General features: G+C 35.9%; 1 protein-coding gene across 1 annotated transcript; it reads left to right on the top strand.

Moving 5' to 3' along the window:
- The first annotated feature begins 1,764 nt into the window (after positions 1-1,764).
- On the top strand, positions 1,765-14,664 carry syt5b (synaptotagmin Vb). The gene is given in 9 exon segments (NM_001020546.2): positions 1,765-1,871; positions 4,036-4,211; positions 7,384-7,565; positions 7,732-7,830; positions 7,915-8,082; positions 11,115-11,282; positions 11,395-11,509; positions 13,653-13,786; positions 13,870-14,664. Coding segments are annotated over 9 exon segments (1,341 nt in total). The 5' UTR covers positions 1,765-1,782; the 3' UTR covers positions 14,080-14,664.
- Positions 14,665-15,831: the final 1,167 nt, after the last annotated feature.

The raw sequence follows: 15,831 nt of genomic DNA, 5'->3' as shown, positions 1-15,831 counted from the left end.
AATTCGGCATTCAATCATTCTTACCTCTCCACAGTCACTGTATTTTCATGTATTTAAACTAAACTTGGCAAGTTCTGAAAACTTGATAATGTAAGTTAACCTATTAAAACTAAACTTTGCAAGTTCAGTTAACTTGAAATAAATAGTTGGGTCAATTATTTAACTCTGTCAACTAAACATTTTGAGTTGAGAAAACGTAGAAGTAGAGAATTAAATCAATACAACTTGACTGAGTCAATGCAACAAGACGACTTAACTAAGTTAAGTTGAGTGAACAAATATTTGTTTGCAGTGTGGAGGGAATGGGAGGTAAGGGAAATGCTCCTGTCTCAAATGACTGAAGAATTATATCCTTAATGGCTGAATACAACCTGAACGACTTTGCATTTCTTGAGAAACATGAACACTACTGCTGTTTCACTGTGGTAACAATCAGAGAAAAAATTCTGCTTTGTGCTACATTCTCTAGCTCTGTACATGCATAAATCTATGTTTATGAATATTATGTGAAGTTTAATTTTAATCTAATTTCGAGGGGAGCATGTGCTCATGATTGACCCAGCTGGTCCACATTAGCTAATCATGATCCTCCAATCAGAGGATCCCAATTCACTATATATATATATATATATATATATATATATATATATATATATATATATATATATATATATATATATATATATATATATATATATATATATATATATATATATATATATATATATCCTCATTTCTACAACTATCTTTGTCTGGAAGAAACCCCTTTCCTCCCCTTCTTCCACCTTTATCCAGAATGGGCGGCACGGTGACTCAGTGACTAGCACTGTAGCCTCACAGCAAGAATAACAATGGCGTCTGGTCCTTGCTGGGCCATCTGGTATTTCTGTGTGGAGTTTGCATGTTAACCCCGTGTCTGCGTGGGTTTCCCCCGGGTTCCCCGGTTTCCTCCCACCATCCAAATGTGCTCTATATTATAGACAAATAAGCCTAAATCTTATATCTAACATCTTACTCTCAGGAAGTTTGCCTTGGCCTCACTAGTGGGGGAGTTTGAGATCGACCTGAGCTCAATCTCTCCTCAGCCTGTGAAAGGGGGGAACTCTGGGCTCTCTCCTGGGACAGCACGCCAAACAAGCTACATATAAATCATGAGCTAAGTGTGAACTCTTGAATGGATATATAGGGATAATCATCAATAGGAACGTCCAAAATGAATTTTACAACCTTTCAATACTGTCATACAAACCAGCAAATTTACATCAGTAGCAGTGTAGAGATGATCAGAGAGGATAGATTTTAGGTTTATGACTGTAAGAGTAAATATGCTTAGTAAGAATACTTTCTGATTTATTGATTGAAAAAAAAATCACCAGTGTAATCCGTGATCAAACAGATTATCAAGCCAGAAAGGCTATTTTCATCCACAACGTGTCCCAGATGGGAACAATGATGTCGAGCATGATGTTTTATGTGGATTAGAGGGGCGGTTGATGTTCTGCGGTCGAGTACAGTAAATAAGAGCTCTCAAAGGAAATGAGCACAAGATTAACACACATTCATCACTTTTTATTTTTTTTTTCAGTAACTTAGCTAAAATAAAGACAGGGGGCGTGGTGTAAATCACTGGTGAATTTATGGAGAAACATTCTATAACTGCATGAACAGATGTGATGGGGAGGGGGAGAGAGATTAGTGGTGCTTTAATGATTTGAAAGCACTTGAGCTTAAAGCTGATGGGGAGGGGGTTAAACCACCAGAACCACACTTCAGCATGTCTGCATGAGGACTGCTGGGAAAACAAACCTCGGATTGTCTTTATATATGAAGGTGTTTCCCGTCAACGGTATCCAGAGGAATTCCTTCATCAGGTATGATCGGCTCTCTTTTTTTCTATACCCAGCCATTATTGAATTTAATTTTAGCATACCTGACAGGACAAACACGTTGGGCATTATCCGAACAAATAACTTCAGTTTTGAGAAATGTGTAAATTAAGACTGTTAATGTAATTGACTGCACATTTGTGTGTTACCATCGTAACCTGTTGCGCGAGCGAGAAGCGCGTTCCTGCGAATGCTGCATGCAGCGCGTGTAGAGACGCGCGTTCACACTTATCACACAATTATAATTAATAACAAATTAATATAATAACTCTTAGAAGCGATATGTCAGTGGTGCTGCAACGAGAAATGCGACAGCTCACAAAATAGACCGTGTTGAATACAGTGGAATGAAAGAAAGAAATATGAAACGTTTCTATTTACATACATGAGTTACATTTTTGGTTAAATAAAGTGTCAGATATAATCTTGGTCTGTACTGATACTCATTAAAAGCAAGTGAAGGCATTTTAGTAAAAACAAATGAATCGTGATCGAAGCAGTCAGCCCATGTCACATAAAAAAAAGAATGATAATAATAATAAAAGAAATGCCTAGTTATAACTTGCTAAACAACATCAGATTAAAAAAAATTGCTACAGGAGTAGCCTAAATGTATTGGGTTAGTCACAATAATATCTGAAAATATTATAAATATTTTATAATATGTACAAATATTCAACTGAAATCATGAGCAGGGGTGCATTTGCATAATTATATGTTTTTTTTTTTTTTATGGTAGTCTGTCAATTATTATTTTGAGAGGGGGGAAACTGAACACAATTTTAATGAATGAATCCTGTAGCTACAATTCTCTAAGAGGGGACTTGTTTATCAGAGTTTTCTAAGCTTTGGTTGGTTTCCCCATAATCTCGTTACACACAGGAGAGAGAGAGAGTGTGTGTGTGTGTGAGAGAGAGAGACCAGTAAGGATGGGGGTGGATGTATGGTAGAGGAGGGTAAATACATCATGGATTAGAATCAGCCATGTTTGTCTTCTGACATTTCTAATTTATGCATATATAATTTTAAGTGTTTTGCGAAGCATTCAGCTTTGAATCTGTGAACAGAATGTGTATTCGGTGTACAACACACAATTTGGCATACTGTAACTGTTTAAGACTGATCGTTTGAGCTGGTTTTAGCACTGACTCTTGTGCTGTCATGTTTCCAAGGAAACTCAGTTTCTCATTGGCAATATGAAAAAAAAAGTCATCACAGTCATATTCGCTAGGAATGAAGATGGTTCTTAGGATAGTTTAGTTCACGGTCAGTTTAGATATTAACTAGTGCTGATGGGCATAATCATGATTAATCACATGCAAAATAAGTTTTTTAAATATAAAATAGGTGTTATATATTATATACATACAATGCTTAGCATATATAAGTACACATCTCACAAATCGCCTTTTAAAATTAATATTTTTAACAGGAAGCTATACAATATATGTGTATATACATTAGATTAGTCAGTACTAAAGCCAAATCTGGAGCTTAGCTAACAAATAACTTACAATAATAGTCCAAAAACGAGTACAGCTAAATTGATGTTAAAGAAAAATATTACAAATTAAAAAAGGAGGAAAAATTAAGAGAAGCAAAAAATGAAACATTTAGTTGAAATCTTGTAGGTTGCAATTTATTTTTCTAATATTTAGCTTGAATTTAATTGTATTATCTTTAAATTTCTAAATATGTTTGGTGACTAAACTATTAATTTAATTAATATATCTGCTTAATAAATCTATTTTTTAAATGCACTAAAATACATTGAATATATTTACTGAGAAATGAATAAAAATATTCTTTTTCAAAATATAATATAAATATAATCTAAAATATCATTTTTAATATATAAATATAATACAAATTCCCAGATATTTGCATGGGTGAGTGTATTTATATGTAAAAATAAATATGTACAGTAAACAAACTGTCAAAATTAACTTATTAATCTTTGCCCAGCACTATTATTAACCTTTCTTTAGGAAAAAAGTTCTAATTTGAAAAGATCTTTAATATAAAAACAGAAAAAGAAAACCCTATAGAAGTATGGGTAAAATATTTCAAAAAATTACAAAAATTTAAGTCAGCAGCTTTAAACAGATTCATCTTTCTCATTAATTAAATGTTATTTTGTGACACTTAGGTTTGAAAAAATGGGTTTCCGTGTTCGGCGCACTGCTGAACCAGCAGAACCAGAACCAGAACCTGAACCTGAACCTCATTCTAAACCAGAACACAGGCCACATCCTGCTCCTCCAACTCATCATGACTACGACAACATGAAGAGCAAGTTCATGAATGAGCTGGAACATCTTCCATGTAAGTATATTAACACTTTAATAAACATAAAGTCTCACTCAAGCTGTTTTTGATTGTGACAAATGTATTAGCTGCTGTGGGGAAACAATGAGAACACTAACACAATGCAGTAAAGTAAAAGTAAAACCCTTTGTGTTTATAACCTATATTTAAAAAAAATGATATAATGACACTTTGTACTTCCAAGCAGTTAAATATTTTTTACTGGTGAAATAACACAAAGCAGATGCTAAAAAAGCACCAGCAGCTAGACAAACTCAGTTTACAAGTAAATAATCTGGATAATGTTAACTGTATAGAATAGTCTGGACTTGTAAATGCTCAAATTCCAACAGAAACGTAAAGCTTCTGATTTGCTGCCAATGCTGTCTAAGAGATCCAGTCTAGCATGGCACCCTAAAGCCTGAGTTATACTTTCACTCAGGGTTTAGAAAAGTTCTGATTCTGCATTTTTGGCAATACCCCTTTCAAAAACAAACTTTCTTTTCATGGATACAAGGCCAAGTTGTTTTTTAAAAAAGAAGTTCAGGTTGATGCAGAGTTTTCCTGACGTCTCTCTCCGTCAGCTGAAGGTGGCATGACGTATCTGCGCAGAAATTCAAATTTGTTGACAGGCAGTTTGAGATAGCTGTCATAATTGAGTTATTAATCGGTGCTGCACTTTTTAATTGAACGAACATTTTTAGTCTTATGACTTACCCAAAATGTTAAAATATTTATAGATAATTTAATTTAATCCTTACTAGTGGATTGTGCAGACTTTCAATCAGCACAAAAAATAAATAAATAAATGTTTCTGAAGACAATCACCTACTGCACCTATTAGAGAATAAGCACAACGCTTTCAGACCATGAGCCTGGTGCACAGACATTTTTTCCCATTCTTAAAATAGCAAAAGTGGATTCGGACACGCCCTTGATTTTTTTTAGCCATTCACTTTAGACTTTGTGCTTAGAACGCTAATACAGACATACCTAAAGGCAGAACCCTGAAGTTGACCATGTTTCAACTTTCTTTCTTAACGTTATACCAACTGTTTAAAGCCAGTTTAAAGGAATCTATTTAATCATGTTGACCTAAACCAGGGTTCACCAACCTTTTGGAAACTGAGAGCTACTTCTTGGGTACCGATTAGTGTGAAGGGCTACCAGTTATTAAATAACACATTTTTCTTAATTTACTTTTAATTACATGTTATTAATAATAATTAATAATATTCATCTGTGTGAAGACATTGATCATGTTAATGATTTCTCACAGTAGTTGTCAACAATGATTTAACAAGCTAGATAAATATCAATATGCAACACTTCATTTGTCTAACATTGTTTTTAAAGTTTTTTTATTATATAACTTAAAGTAATTTTCAAATTTGCACCAATGCAAGTGTAATTTAAAAAGAATACCTATAAAAATATTAGAAGCAGCTTACTCGTATGTGGTGCTATGGTGAGCTATTTTTAGAACAGGTCCGCGGGCAACTCATGTGAACCTGGCGGGCTACCTTGTGCCCACGGGCACCATGTTGGTGACCCCTGACCTAAACCATGTTGATCTAATTTTTTGTGGAAATAGCGCAAAAGCAGCACAATGCAAAGACTAAACATAAACCAAACCGAGCGTAGGTTTATTCTTAACATTGGTGGGGACTGTTGAATTCAACCCCCAAATTATATAATAATACCCTCTAAATTATATAATAATAATGCTAGTAAAATATATTAATAATGAATCATCTCTTCATACAATTTATTAAATTAAATAGTGTAATGTTAAAGGAATGTTTATTAACTGATAAAAAGAGAGTTTAATAAAGACTTCTGTTTATTTTAGCTATAGTGCAAATGAAACATGTCTCATCCACAGTTGAAGTCAGGATTATTAGCGCTCTTTTGTTTTTGTTTTTCTTTTTTAAATAGTTCTTAAATTATGTTTAACAGAGCCAAAAAAAAATTCACAGTATGACTGACAATATTTTTTCTTCTGGATAGAGCATTTGTTTTATTTCGACTAGAATAAAAGCAGTTTTTAATTTTTCATGAATCATTTTAAAGGTCAAAATTATTAGCCCCTTAAAGCTATACATTTTTTCATTATCTACAGATCAAACCACTATTATACAATAACTTGCCTAATTACCCTAACATGCCTAGTTAACCTAATTAACCTAGTTAAATCTTTAAATGTCACTTTAAGCTGTATAGAAGTGTCTTGAAAAATATCTAGTCAAATATTATTTATTGTCATTATGGCAAAGATAAAATAAATCAGTTATTAGAAATGAGTTATTAAAAATATTATGTTTAGAAATGTGTTTAAAAAAATCTTACCGCTAAACAGAAATTGGGAAAAAAATAAACAGGGGGGCTAATAATTATTATTAATTATTAATAATAATAATAATAATATATATATATATATATATATATATATATATATATATATATATATATATATATATATATATATATATATATATAGATATATATATATATATATATATATATATCTMTATATATATATATATATATATATATATATATATATATATATATATAGGTATTAATAAACATAGAATGTGATTAAACCCTTTCTGCGTGTTAAAATTTTTGGTGGGGACATTTTAGTAGCTGGTAGATATTGGTGGGGTCCATGCTAAATCTACGCCCCTAAACCAAACAATTTATTTATTATTGTTTATAGATAATTCTGATCAGTTCTACAACTCACTGCTCTTAATGTCACTTAAAAATCAAACACGCAGCTTTTTTTTTTTTTTTTTGTGATTAAGTTTTTATTGATATTACATGTGAGTGGTCACAGCATCTTTACAATTTTCTTTCAATAAACAAAACAAGCTCCACAGCCATAGAAAATCACACAGACTATCAGAGATTTAGAGATTGAAGTTGTTGCACATTATTGTCTTCTTATCCATGAGTCTTTCTAAACAAACAGCTTTTTGTGTAACTACTGCCTTCGATGAGTGTTTCATTTACACAAATGGAGCACTTCGATTTGTGTGTATTTGTTCACCTTTACAGACAATGATAGTTCAGAAAAAAAATCGCAGCACACTGAGTTGATGTGACGAGACAAAAGCGAGTATTGTCCTTTGTGATGTCCTGTACCTGTTTCCATGGAGACTGACCAGCTCTCTGCTCTCTCTAGTGCCGATGTGGGCTGTAGGTGCCATCGTGGTGGTGGTTCTCGCCCTTGTGGCTTGTTTTACATATTGCATGTTCAAGAAATGCTTTGGCAAGAAAAAGAAATCCAAGAAAGCTCGAGAGAGGAAGCGAGCAGCACGGAAAAAAGTCGAAGGAACTGAAGGAGAAGGTCAAGGAGAGCAAAAGGTGCCAACCTCGATTAATGTATTATTTATTGAGTTTGTTACAAACATTCATTTTACTGGACAAAATAAAACAACTTCATCTAGATTTAAGATGCTTAAAAAAGCAAGAAAGTATCTTTTGTTAGAGATATTTAAAGCAGAGACAGCCTGTTGATTGTCCTTTGCAGGATGAAGGGGAAAAAAAGGAGGGAGAGGAGCAAAAGGAGGAGCATGAAAATCTGGGAAAGCTGGAATTCTCTTTGGATTATAACTTTACAGATGCCCAGGTGCATTTCTGGAATATTTTTGGCCTATTTTTAATGTAGTTTTTCTCTTTTTCAAATATTTCTCCTCTTTCTTTTGGTCAACAGCTGATAGTTGGGATTCTTCAAGCTCAGGATCTGGCTGCAATGGATATCGGTGGCACGTCTGATCCATATGTAAAAGTTTACCTGCTTCCAGACAAGAAGAAGAAGTTTGAAACCAAAGTCCAACGCAAAAACCTCTGCCCTGTGTTCAACGAGACCTTTATTTTCAAGGTTTTTCTTAAATGTTTTTTTTTCAAGAGTTCACACTTAGCTCATGATCTATACATAGTTTGTTTGGCGTGCTGTCCAGCGAGAGAACCCTGAGCTCAAGAGATCCTCAGGGCTAGGGCTCCTTCCCTTTCGCAGGGTGAGGGGAGATTGAGCTAAGGTCGATCTCAAAACGCCCCTGCTGCTGAGGCTAAGGTGATCTTCCTGAAAGTAAGGGTGCTTTCACACCTGTGAATCGATTCATTTTCCTGTGAATCGATTCATTTGTTCCGAAACAGGGATTAAAATTGTTACATTGTCGTTCTTTGTTCCTGGTGCGGTTCACTTTCACACGACAAAGGTTCTAAATGGACTAAAATAGCTAAAACATGTGTGAGTAAACTTCCTCACATTGGTTAGAGTTTCACGGTTTATTTTGCAAAGTCGCGGTCAGCTGTCAGGGGGATGGTGGTTTCACAGGATGTGCGCGACGTGTCTGAAGAGCGAGGAGGGATGCAGTGGGGAGGTGTGAGAAGGGTACGCAACGTATTTGAAGACCAGGAGGGAAAAGCGCGATTATCGAGAGATTATTACTTGTTTGCGGGCATCCGGGAGTGTCTGTGCATTTGGAACTTCCGGGAGACTTGGGATGTCTGGAATTCTCTCTTCATAGCCGTATGACTATTACTTATCCATAAAACACTGTGAAATAGCCTGGCTCGGGTTGTATCACTTTTTTACTACAATCAATCCGCTCCAGAGTTCATTTCAATCGAGCTGAGACCTCCTCATTCAGGCGATCTCAGACTGATTGTTTTGACGCGGATCCGAGCGCGATTGCTGGATTCACATATGCCAAACGAACCGCGCTAACTGGGTAAACGAGACAGGTTCTGAAACAAAAGTCTAGTTGTGAAAGCACCCTAAGACATTTAGAAAAAAGATTTAGGCTTATTTTGTCTATAATATAGAGCATATTTGGACAGCGGGAGGCAACCGGGGAACCCAAGGGAAACCCATGCAGACATGGGGAGACATGCAAACTCCGCACAGAAATATCAGATGGCCCAGCGAGGACTCGGCGCCATTGGTATTATTGCTGTGAGGCAACAGTGCTAGTCACTGGGCCATCATTCTGGATAAAGGTGGAAGAAGGGGATGAGGGGGGATTCTTCCTGACGAAGATAGTTGTAGAAAGGAAATGAGGATATATATATATAGTGAATTGGGATCCTTTAATTGGAGGATCGTGATTAGGTTATGTGGGTCCTCTCAAAATTAGTTTACTATTAAACTTCATGTTGCACATGGCCAGATTTATGCTTACAATTAAATATATACATGTGTTACCGTGAACATGTGGTTGTCCATTATGGCTTCCCAGCAGGCACAAGACGTCAACATAATGTCAGATTGATGTTGTACCCCAACGTCGTGAGATGTTGCATGTTGGGTGCAAATGAAAATTGTGTTGATGTCAGAACTTAACGTCAGAACTTAACGTCAGACCGATTTCAATGTCCAACATTGGACAGATGTTATGTTTTGGTCACTTTCCAGCGCAATGTAAAAACAACCAACTTTCAACATCTAATAATGTTACAGCTTGATGTTGTGTGGATGGTAACACTATAACGTCTATCAGATGTTGGATTTTGGTTGCCATACCTGATGAATAAATGTCAGTATTTGATGTGAATATGACGTTGGCTTCAGATGTTGGTGGATTTTGGTCACTTTTACCAATGCAATATCATTTGATGTCCTCATTGGACATCAAAATAATGTACATTTTTGATCACCCAACATAATGACCTAAATCAAATCTATTATTAACGTCTTATGACATTATGTGCCTGCTGGGTTGTGACATTTTAATTGTGTAGTTTTGTCTTTCTGTGTGTTCTGGCATCTGTTTAGTTCCACCTGTAGTTTGTCTTTCCATTTTTCTCTCTCTCTCAGGTTTGTTGTCAGGCTTTTGTCTCCTTGTGTGGCTTCCTAAGTTCCCAGAAATCCCTGCGTCCCCACACTGGTTTTGTCATTCATTGTTTGATTGACATCTATCCAGGTATCACTGAGATTATCTATGTTTTGAAGGAATAATTCACCTAAAAATGAAATAATATTTCTTTATTACCAGAAGATATCATATATTTAGCCTCTTGTTGTAACAAACTATTCAAAGGTACTTTCAATAAAATAAGTATTTTCAAGAATGTTTACACATGGTTATAATTGGGCAACATTGTCAAAAGTAGCTCAACAATATCTCACGGCACTTCGTAAGTTTGATTTAGTGGCTAATCCGAATGAATTCGTACAATCTCATGTGTACAATGTGTTACAATTTGCTCATCCCCCAATGACAGATGGGTTGGGGGGAGGGGTTAACCACACCTCCTTTTAAAAATGTACATTTTCATATGACTGAACTCGTACAAATTTGTACAAATTAGCCACTAAACTGACAAAACGTAAAATCTTTACGTTTCCTCATGAGAGGCTGCTAAACCATATGGAGATCTGAAATTATAGCACATTGAAATTACAAATATACATATTTGCGCTATAGATATAGAAAATAAACTAAATAGGCCTTACTTTATGTGTCTTTATAAGTGTATTTAGATGTTTCCCAGTACTTAGTTGCAGCAAGGAGGGCATCCGCTGTATAAAATATATGCTGGATAAGTTGGAGGCTCATTCTACTGTGGGGACCCCTGATGAATAAAGGGACTAAGCTAAAGGAAAATGAATGAATAAATAAACTCTAAACATGAACTTGTATGCCCTATATGTATTTTTTATATCAGATTTTTCTATAAGTAAACAATTTACGTTTTCTGCTCCACGCCAAGGTGGCTATATAATGGAAAACAAAATTTTCATTTGAATTATTCCTTTAATTAGCTGCATCTGAATATATATTTAAAAAGATTTTTTTGATGTTGCTGTATTTATTTCTAGGTTTGTAAGCAGTTAAGAAAAGATATCTTGACGCTTTAAGTCATATAAACACTCAAAAAACTATTGGTTTCTCTCCTTACTCATTATAGATTCCCTATGCTGAGTTGGGTGGTAAAACTTTGGTGCTTCAGGTGTTTGATTTCGATCGGTTCGGTAAACACGATGTGATTGGCCAGATAAAGATTCCCATGAACTGCGTGGATCTTGCTCAGCCGCTGCATGAATGGAGGGAACTCGAAAATGGAGAGAAGGAGGAGGTATGTTGTAGTATATACTCCCTCTCAATATTTTGCTTTACTGGCTTGATTTCTGATTATAAGATCCCGGTCTTTTTTAGATTACCATCGTCTTCCTTTTTGTCTTCAACAGGAGAAACTCGGAGACGTTTGTATTTCTTTGCGTTATGTGCCAACTGCTGGTAAACTCACAGTCAACATAATGGAAGCCAAAAATCTTAAGAAGATGGATGTGGGTGGTTTATCAGGTGATTTATTTTTTTTAAACAAAATAAATCAAATATAAATAAAAATAAATAAAATAAATAAAACAACAACAATAAATTAAAATGTTAAATGTTAATTCCTGACCCTCATGCCCTTCCCATTGCCTGAGTCCTTCATATATCTTTGGAATACAAATTAAGATTAAGCGGCAACATCCCGCTCTCCCTTGTGAAGCTAACATGGAAGTAACAGAAACTGCAATTCATCAAAATTGTGCTAAGCCTGGCTCCATAACAGTTCACATTTCTATTGAGCCCACTGTTAAAATGGCCAACTTTACAGCAAAAAAAAAGATGTTTACAGCCTGGTACAAAAACAATTTTGATGAATATATCTAATACTACCCTGTGAGGGGAAAGAACGTCACTTTTTTTGGATGTGATATGTGAACAGCCCCAAAAAGGTTTAACCTCAGAGATACAGTACAAGCATTGATCTATAATCCATATGTGATTAAAAGCCGCTCGGGATGATTACAACTTACAGCACACAATTAAGGCTGATTTATACTTCTGCATCAAACGCACGGCAATGCTACGACGCAGCCTACGCGTTGACGAATAGATATACCGTGGCCGTCTGCGTCGCTGACGCGCACCTCTCAAAAATTAACTACACATCGCAACGATGCATAGCGCAAGCTCTGTGATTGGTCGGCTTGGTAGTGCTGACGAGTCTGGGCAGGACCAAGAGCCACGCGAGCCCGATGGAGTGATTCTTTACAAGTGTGGAGTCCTGTGAAGGAGCTCCGGATGGAAAGTTTTGTTTTGTGTTTACCTTATGGTTAAAGTTGTTGTATGTCCGCCGGTTCCTGCCTCAAAATGAGCGAGTTTGAGCCACTTGTACATTCAGGAAGCGTTCAGAAAAAACAAAACAGCAGCGAAGAAACTCGACACAGGTAACATTAACACCTCACTGCCCACTACCACTAGTGTTTCGGAAGTGTTAACGCAGATCAACAGAGACAGCGCGCAGAAGTATAAATGCACAGCTACGCGCGTTGCATGCACCGTGGGTCACGCAGATGCAAACTACACAAAACGAAGCTACAATTTGAATGACACTTACATGCTATGATCCGGAGGAAGAAGAAACTGGTCCATTTGAACTGTAAAAGTTACTGACAAAGTCCCTGTCAAAGTCTGACGAAGTCCCATAGTCTCTGCTGCTCCTTCAATACCAAACGGCCGGCAAATCCTGTGTTGCAGCATAGGTCATTGTATCAACCATCAGAAAAATGACAGGAACAAACACAGCACACGGTTGGCTATACTGTGGTATTGTTGTAAAAATGAACTTCAACCCTTTATTTTTTACACATAGGGTATGTTACATTACACCACTAATAACTAGTAAAATCCAAGCTATTCAAAAGTACAGTATTTACATTTGACATATTACAACTAGTCCCATTCCAAACGGGGATCGAACCAGCGATTCCTGTATGGGAGGTGGATGCTCTAGGAGGAAGTTGAGAGATGATTTCGGGCTGCACTCGCCAGCTCGTCTCTGTTAAGCACTATACTACGATATGCGGTGGTTTTCTTTAAAAAATAGTTGTAAAAAAATACGCTAATACACTTTTGTATGGTTCAAAACCTTTTTACTATAAATGAATATTGTATTTTAGTTTAATTACTGGTGTGTGGCACCGGTGCAGTGCTTTGAAACAGTAGAAATGTATGTAATCGACGCCTAATCTCTCGCTATACACTTTGAGGGTGTTTAAACCTTTGAATCAAAATTCAAAGCAGTCACGTGCGTATAGAAAATTAAGCTCTGACGTCACTGATCACGTGATGATAGCAAAACGAATCAAGCTCCGGTACACTGCTTCACTGCGAGATGTATGATTTTTTTTGATACATGCTTCGAAGCCTCGGCGCACAGAGTCACATCACTAGTTCCTCTTCTGGACTTTGAACATCTTGGTGCCCATGGATGGTCACAGAGCTCTTAGATTACATCAAAAATATCTTAGGGGTGTTAAAAAAAGCAATAATGTAATTAATTATTAACAAAATGTTCTTTTGGGGGTGAACGACCCTTTAACACAATAAGGTTTTTTCCACTTGTGTTATTTTATCTGAGCCACACTGATAATGGTCTTGCTTCCTGCGTCAGATCCGTATGTGAAGATTGTGTTGCAGCATAATGGAAAGCGTCTTAAAAAGAAGAAGACGACCGTTAAAAAGAACACCCTGAACCCATACTTCAATGAGAGCTTTAGCTTTGAGGTCCCATTCGAACAGATTCAGGTGATGTGATCTTAAACCTCTTTAAAATCACTGATGTCCAAACACAATAATCTAACATTCAAACCAACTCTATTCTATTGCAGAAAGTCCAGCTCCTCATCACTGTGTATGATTACGACAAGTTGGGCAGCAATGATCCTATTGGCAAAACCTTTATTGGATACGGAGCCACCGGTGTCGGTTTACGCCACTGGTCGGACATGCTTGCTAATCCCCGCCGTCCAGTGGCCCAGTGGCACACACTTCAACCAGAAGAGGAGGTGGAAGCTGCTCTGAAGGCGCCACACCGCTAACCATCGCCATGGTAACAAGCGGGTAATATACCTTAGAGTAAACAGTCACAACCAGGGCAACAGTGAATCATCCACCTACTGAGCAACTTAGTAAACGGCGCTGATACTGCATGCATCCGCTTTACTAGCATGACCAGTGATGTTACATGCAAGCTTAGCATTGCATAGAGTTATAGTTTCATGCTTGATGTTTTCTCTCCCAGGGTTATTTTGTGTTATGTGAAGATCGTCATGAGTTGTATTTCTAAATGCATGTGTTTTGTTCGGAGTAGACGTGTTTTCTTTATGATCACTCTGCATGGTTCTGTAGGTTATTTCTGTGTTGAAGACGTGATGGTATGTTGTTGATTTTGGCGAGAGCTGAATCGGTACAGATTGGTGGTGTGTCTATGAGTACTGGCAAATATAAAACGAGATTAAAATCTGCATTTAATGTGTAGCTATGCAAATGACAACGGTTATATTTCTATAAATGAATTGCTATTGTCATATAACTGAAATTATTTTGTTCCACTTTTGTATTCCCGAGGCTAAAGTCACTTTGTGTTTGCAAGTATGAATCAGATTAAACAGATGTATAATTTCTTTCTTGTGTGTTTTCTTTTTAACCCCTACAAACTCTGTGTTCATGTTTCAGTTCAATTCATGTTGATTTCTATAGCAGAGAACTTAGAAGGTTGTTGGTTCAAGCCTCAGCAGGGTCAGTTGGCATTTCTGTGTGGAGTTTGCATGTTCTCCCAGTGTTCGCGTGGGTTGCCTCCGGGTGCTTCGGTTTCCCCCACAGTCCAAAGGCATGTAGTACAGGTTAACTGGGTAGGCTACAATTGTCCGTAGTGTGAATAAGTGTGTATGGATGTTTCCTAGAGATGGGTTGCAGCTGCAAGGATATCGGCTGCGTAAAACATGTGCTAGATAAGTTGGCGGTTCATTCCGCTGTGGTGACCCTGGATTAATAAAGGGACTAAGTCAAAAAGAAAATAAATAAATGAATGAATTCATTTATTTATTTATTGCAATTTTACAAGACAGAGCAAGAGCAATGACATAACATTAAATTGACATCAAAATAAATACAACATAAAAATAAAAATAAATATTAAAATTATTTAAAGAGAAGATTAAAGCTTTAAGATAATTAACAGTTCTTTTTTCTTTGGTATTTTTTGTTTCTTTTGTCATACACAGTTAATGACCTATTTTTATTTTGAAGTGAGTAAAAATATTATTTTTTCACTGCCCATTTACATTCATGAATACAAAAAACATTTCCATAATGAGCAAATTAATAATATACCAAATCTTGAAGTATATTCTCATAGAAAATAACACATCTTTTTCGTTGAATTCCAATTCAGTATTTATACTCTGCTTAACAAAAAAAGCAAAGATCACAGCAAAATAAATTTGTTTACAATCATAAAAGAAATGAACAATACTCTCTTCTTTATCATTACAGAAAACACATTTTAAATAAACATCTTTACAAAATTATACAATGAACTGTTTTACAGGATAAATATGATGAACAATTTTTAAATGATACCTCTCTAATTTTATTTGTCATACAAAAACATCCGGAGATCTTAAAAGTCGCGTTCCAATTGACGTCTTGAAATTCAAAAGCCAGGAACACTGACAATCCGGCAAATCATTCTAAGATAATACCTATTACATTTTTTTCTTTTTATATTTATATCCTCCAATTTAAGACTAAAATTTACATTTGTATCTTGAACTATATCATTCTCTAAT

Source organism: Danio rerio, chromosome 24 (genome assembly GCF_049306965.1).
Source record: "Danio rerio strain Tuebingen ecotype United States chromosome 24, GRCz12tu, whole genome shotgun sequence".
NCBI classification, from domain to species: domain Eukaryota; kingdom Metazoa; phylum Chordata; class Actinopteri; order Cypriniformes; family Danionidae; genus Danio; species Danio rerio.
Note: the sequence above shows the minus strand (reverse complement) of the source record. Positions and strands in the feature narration are given on the sequence as shown.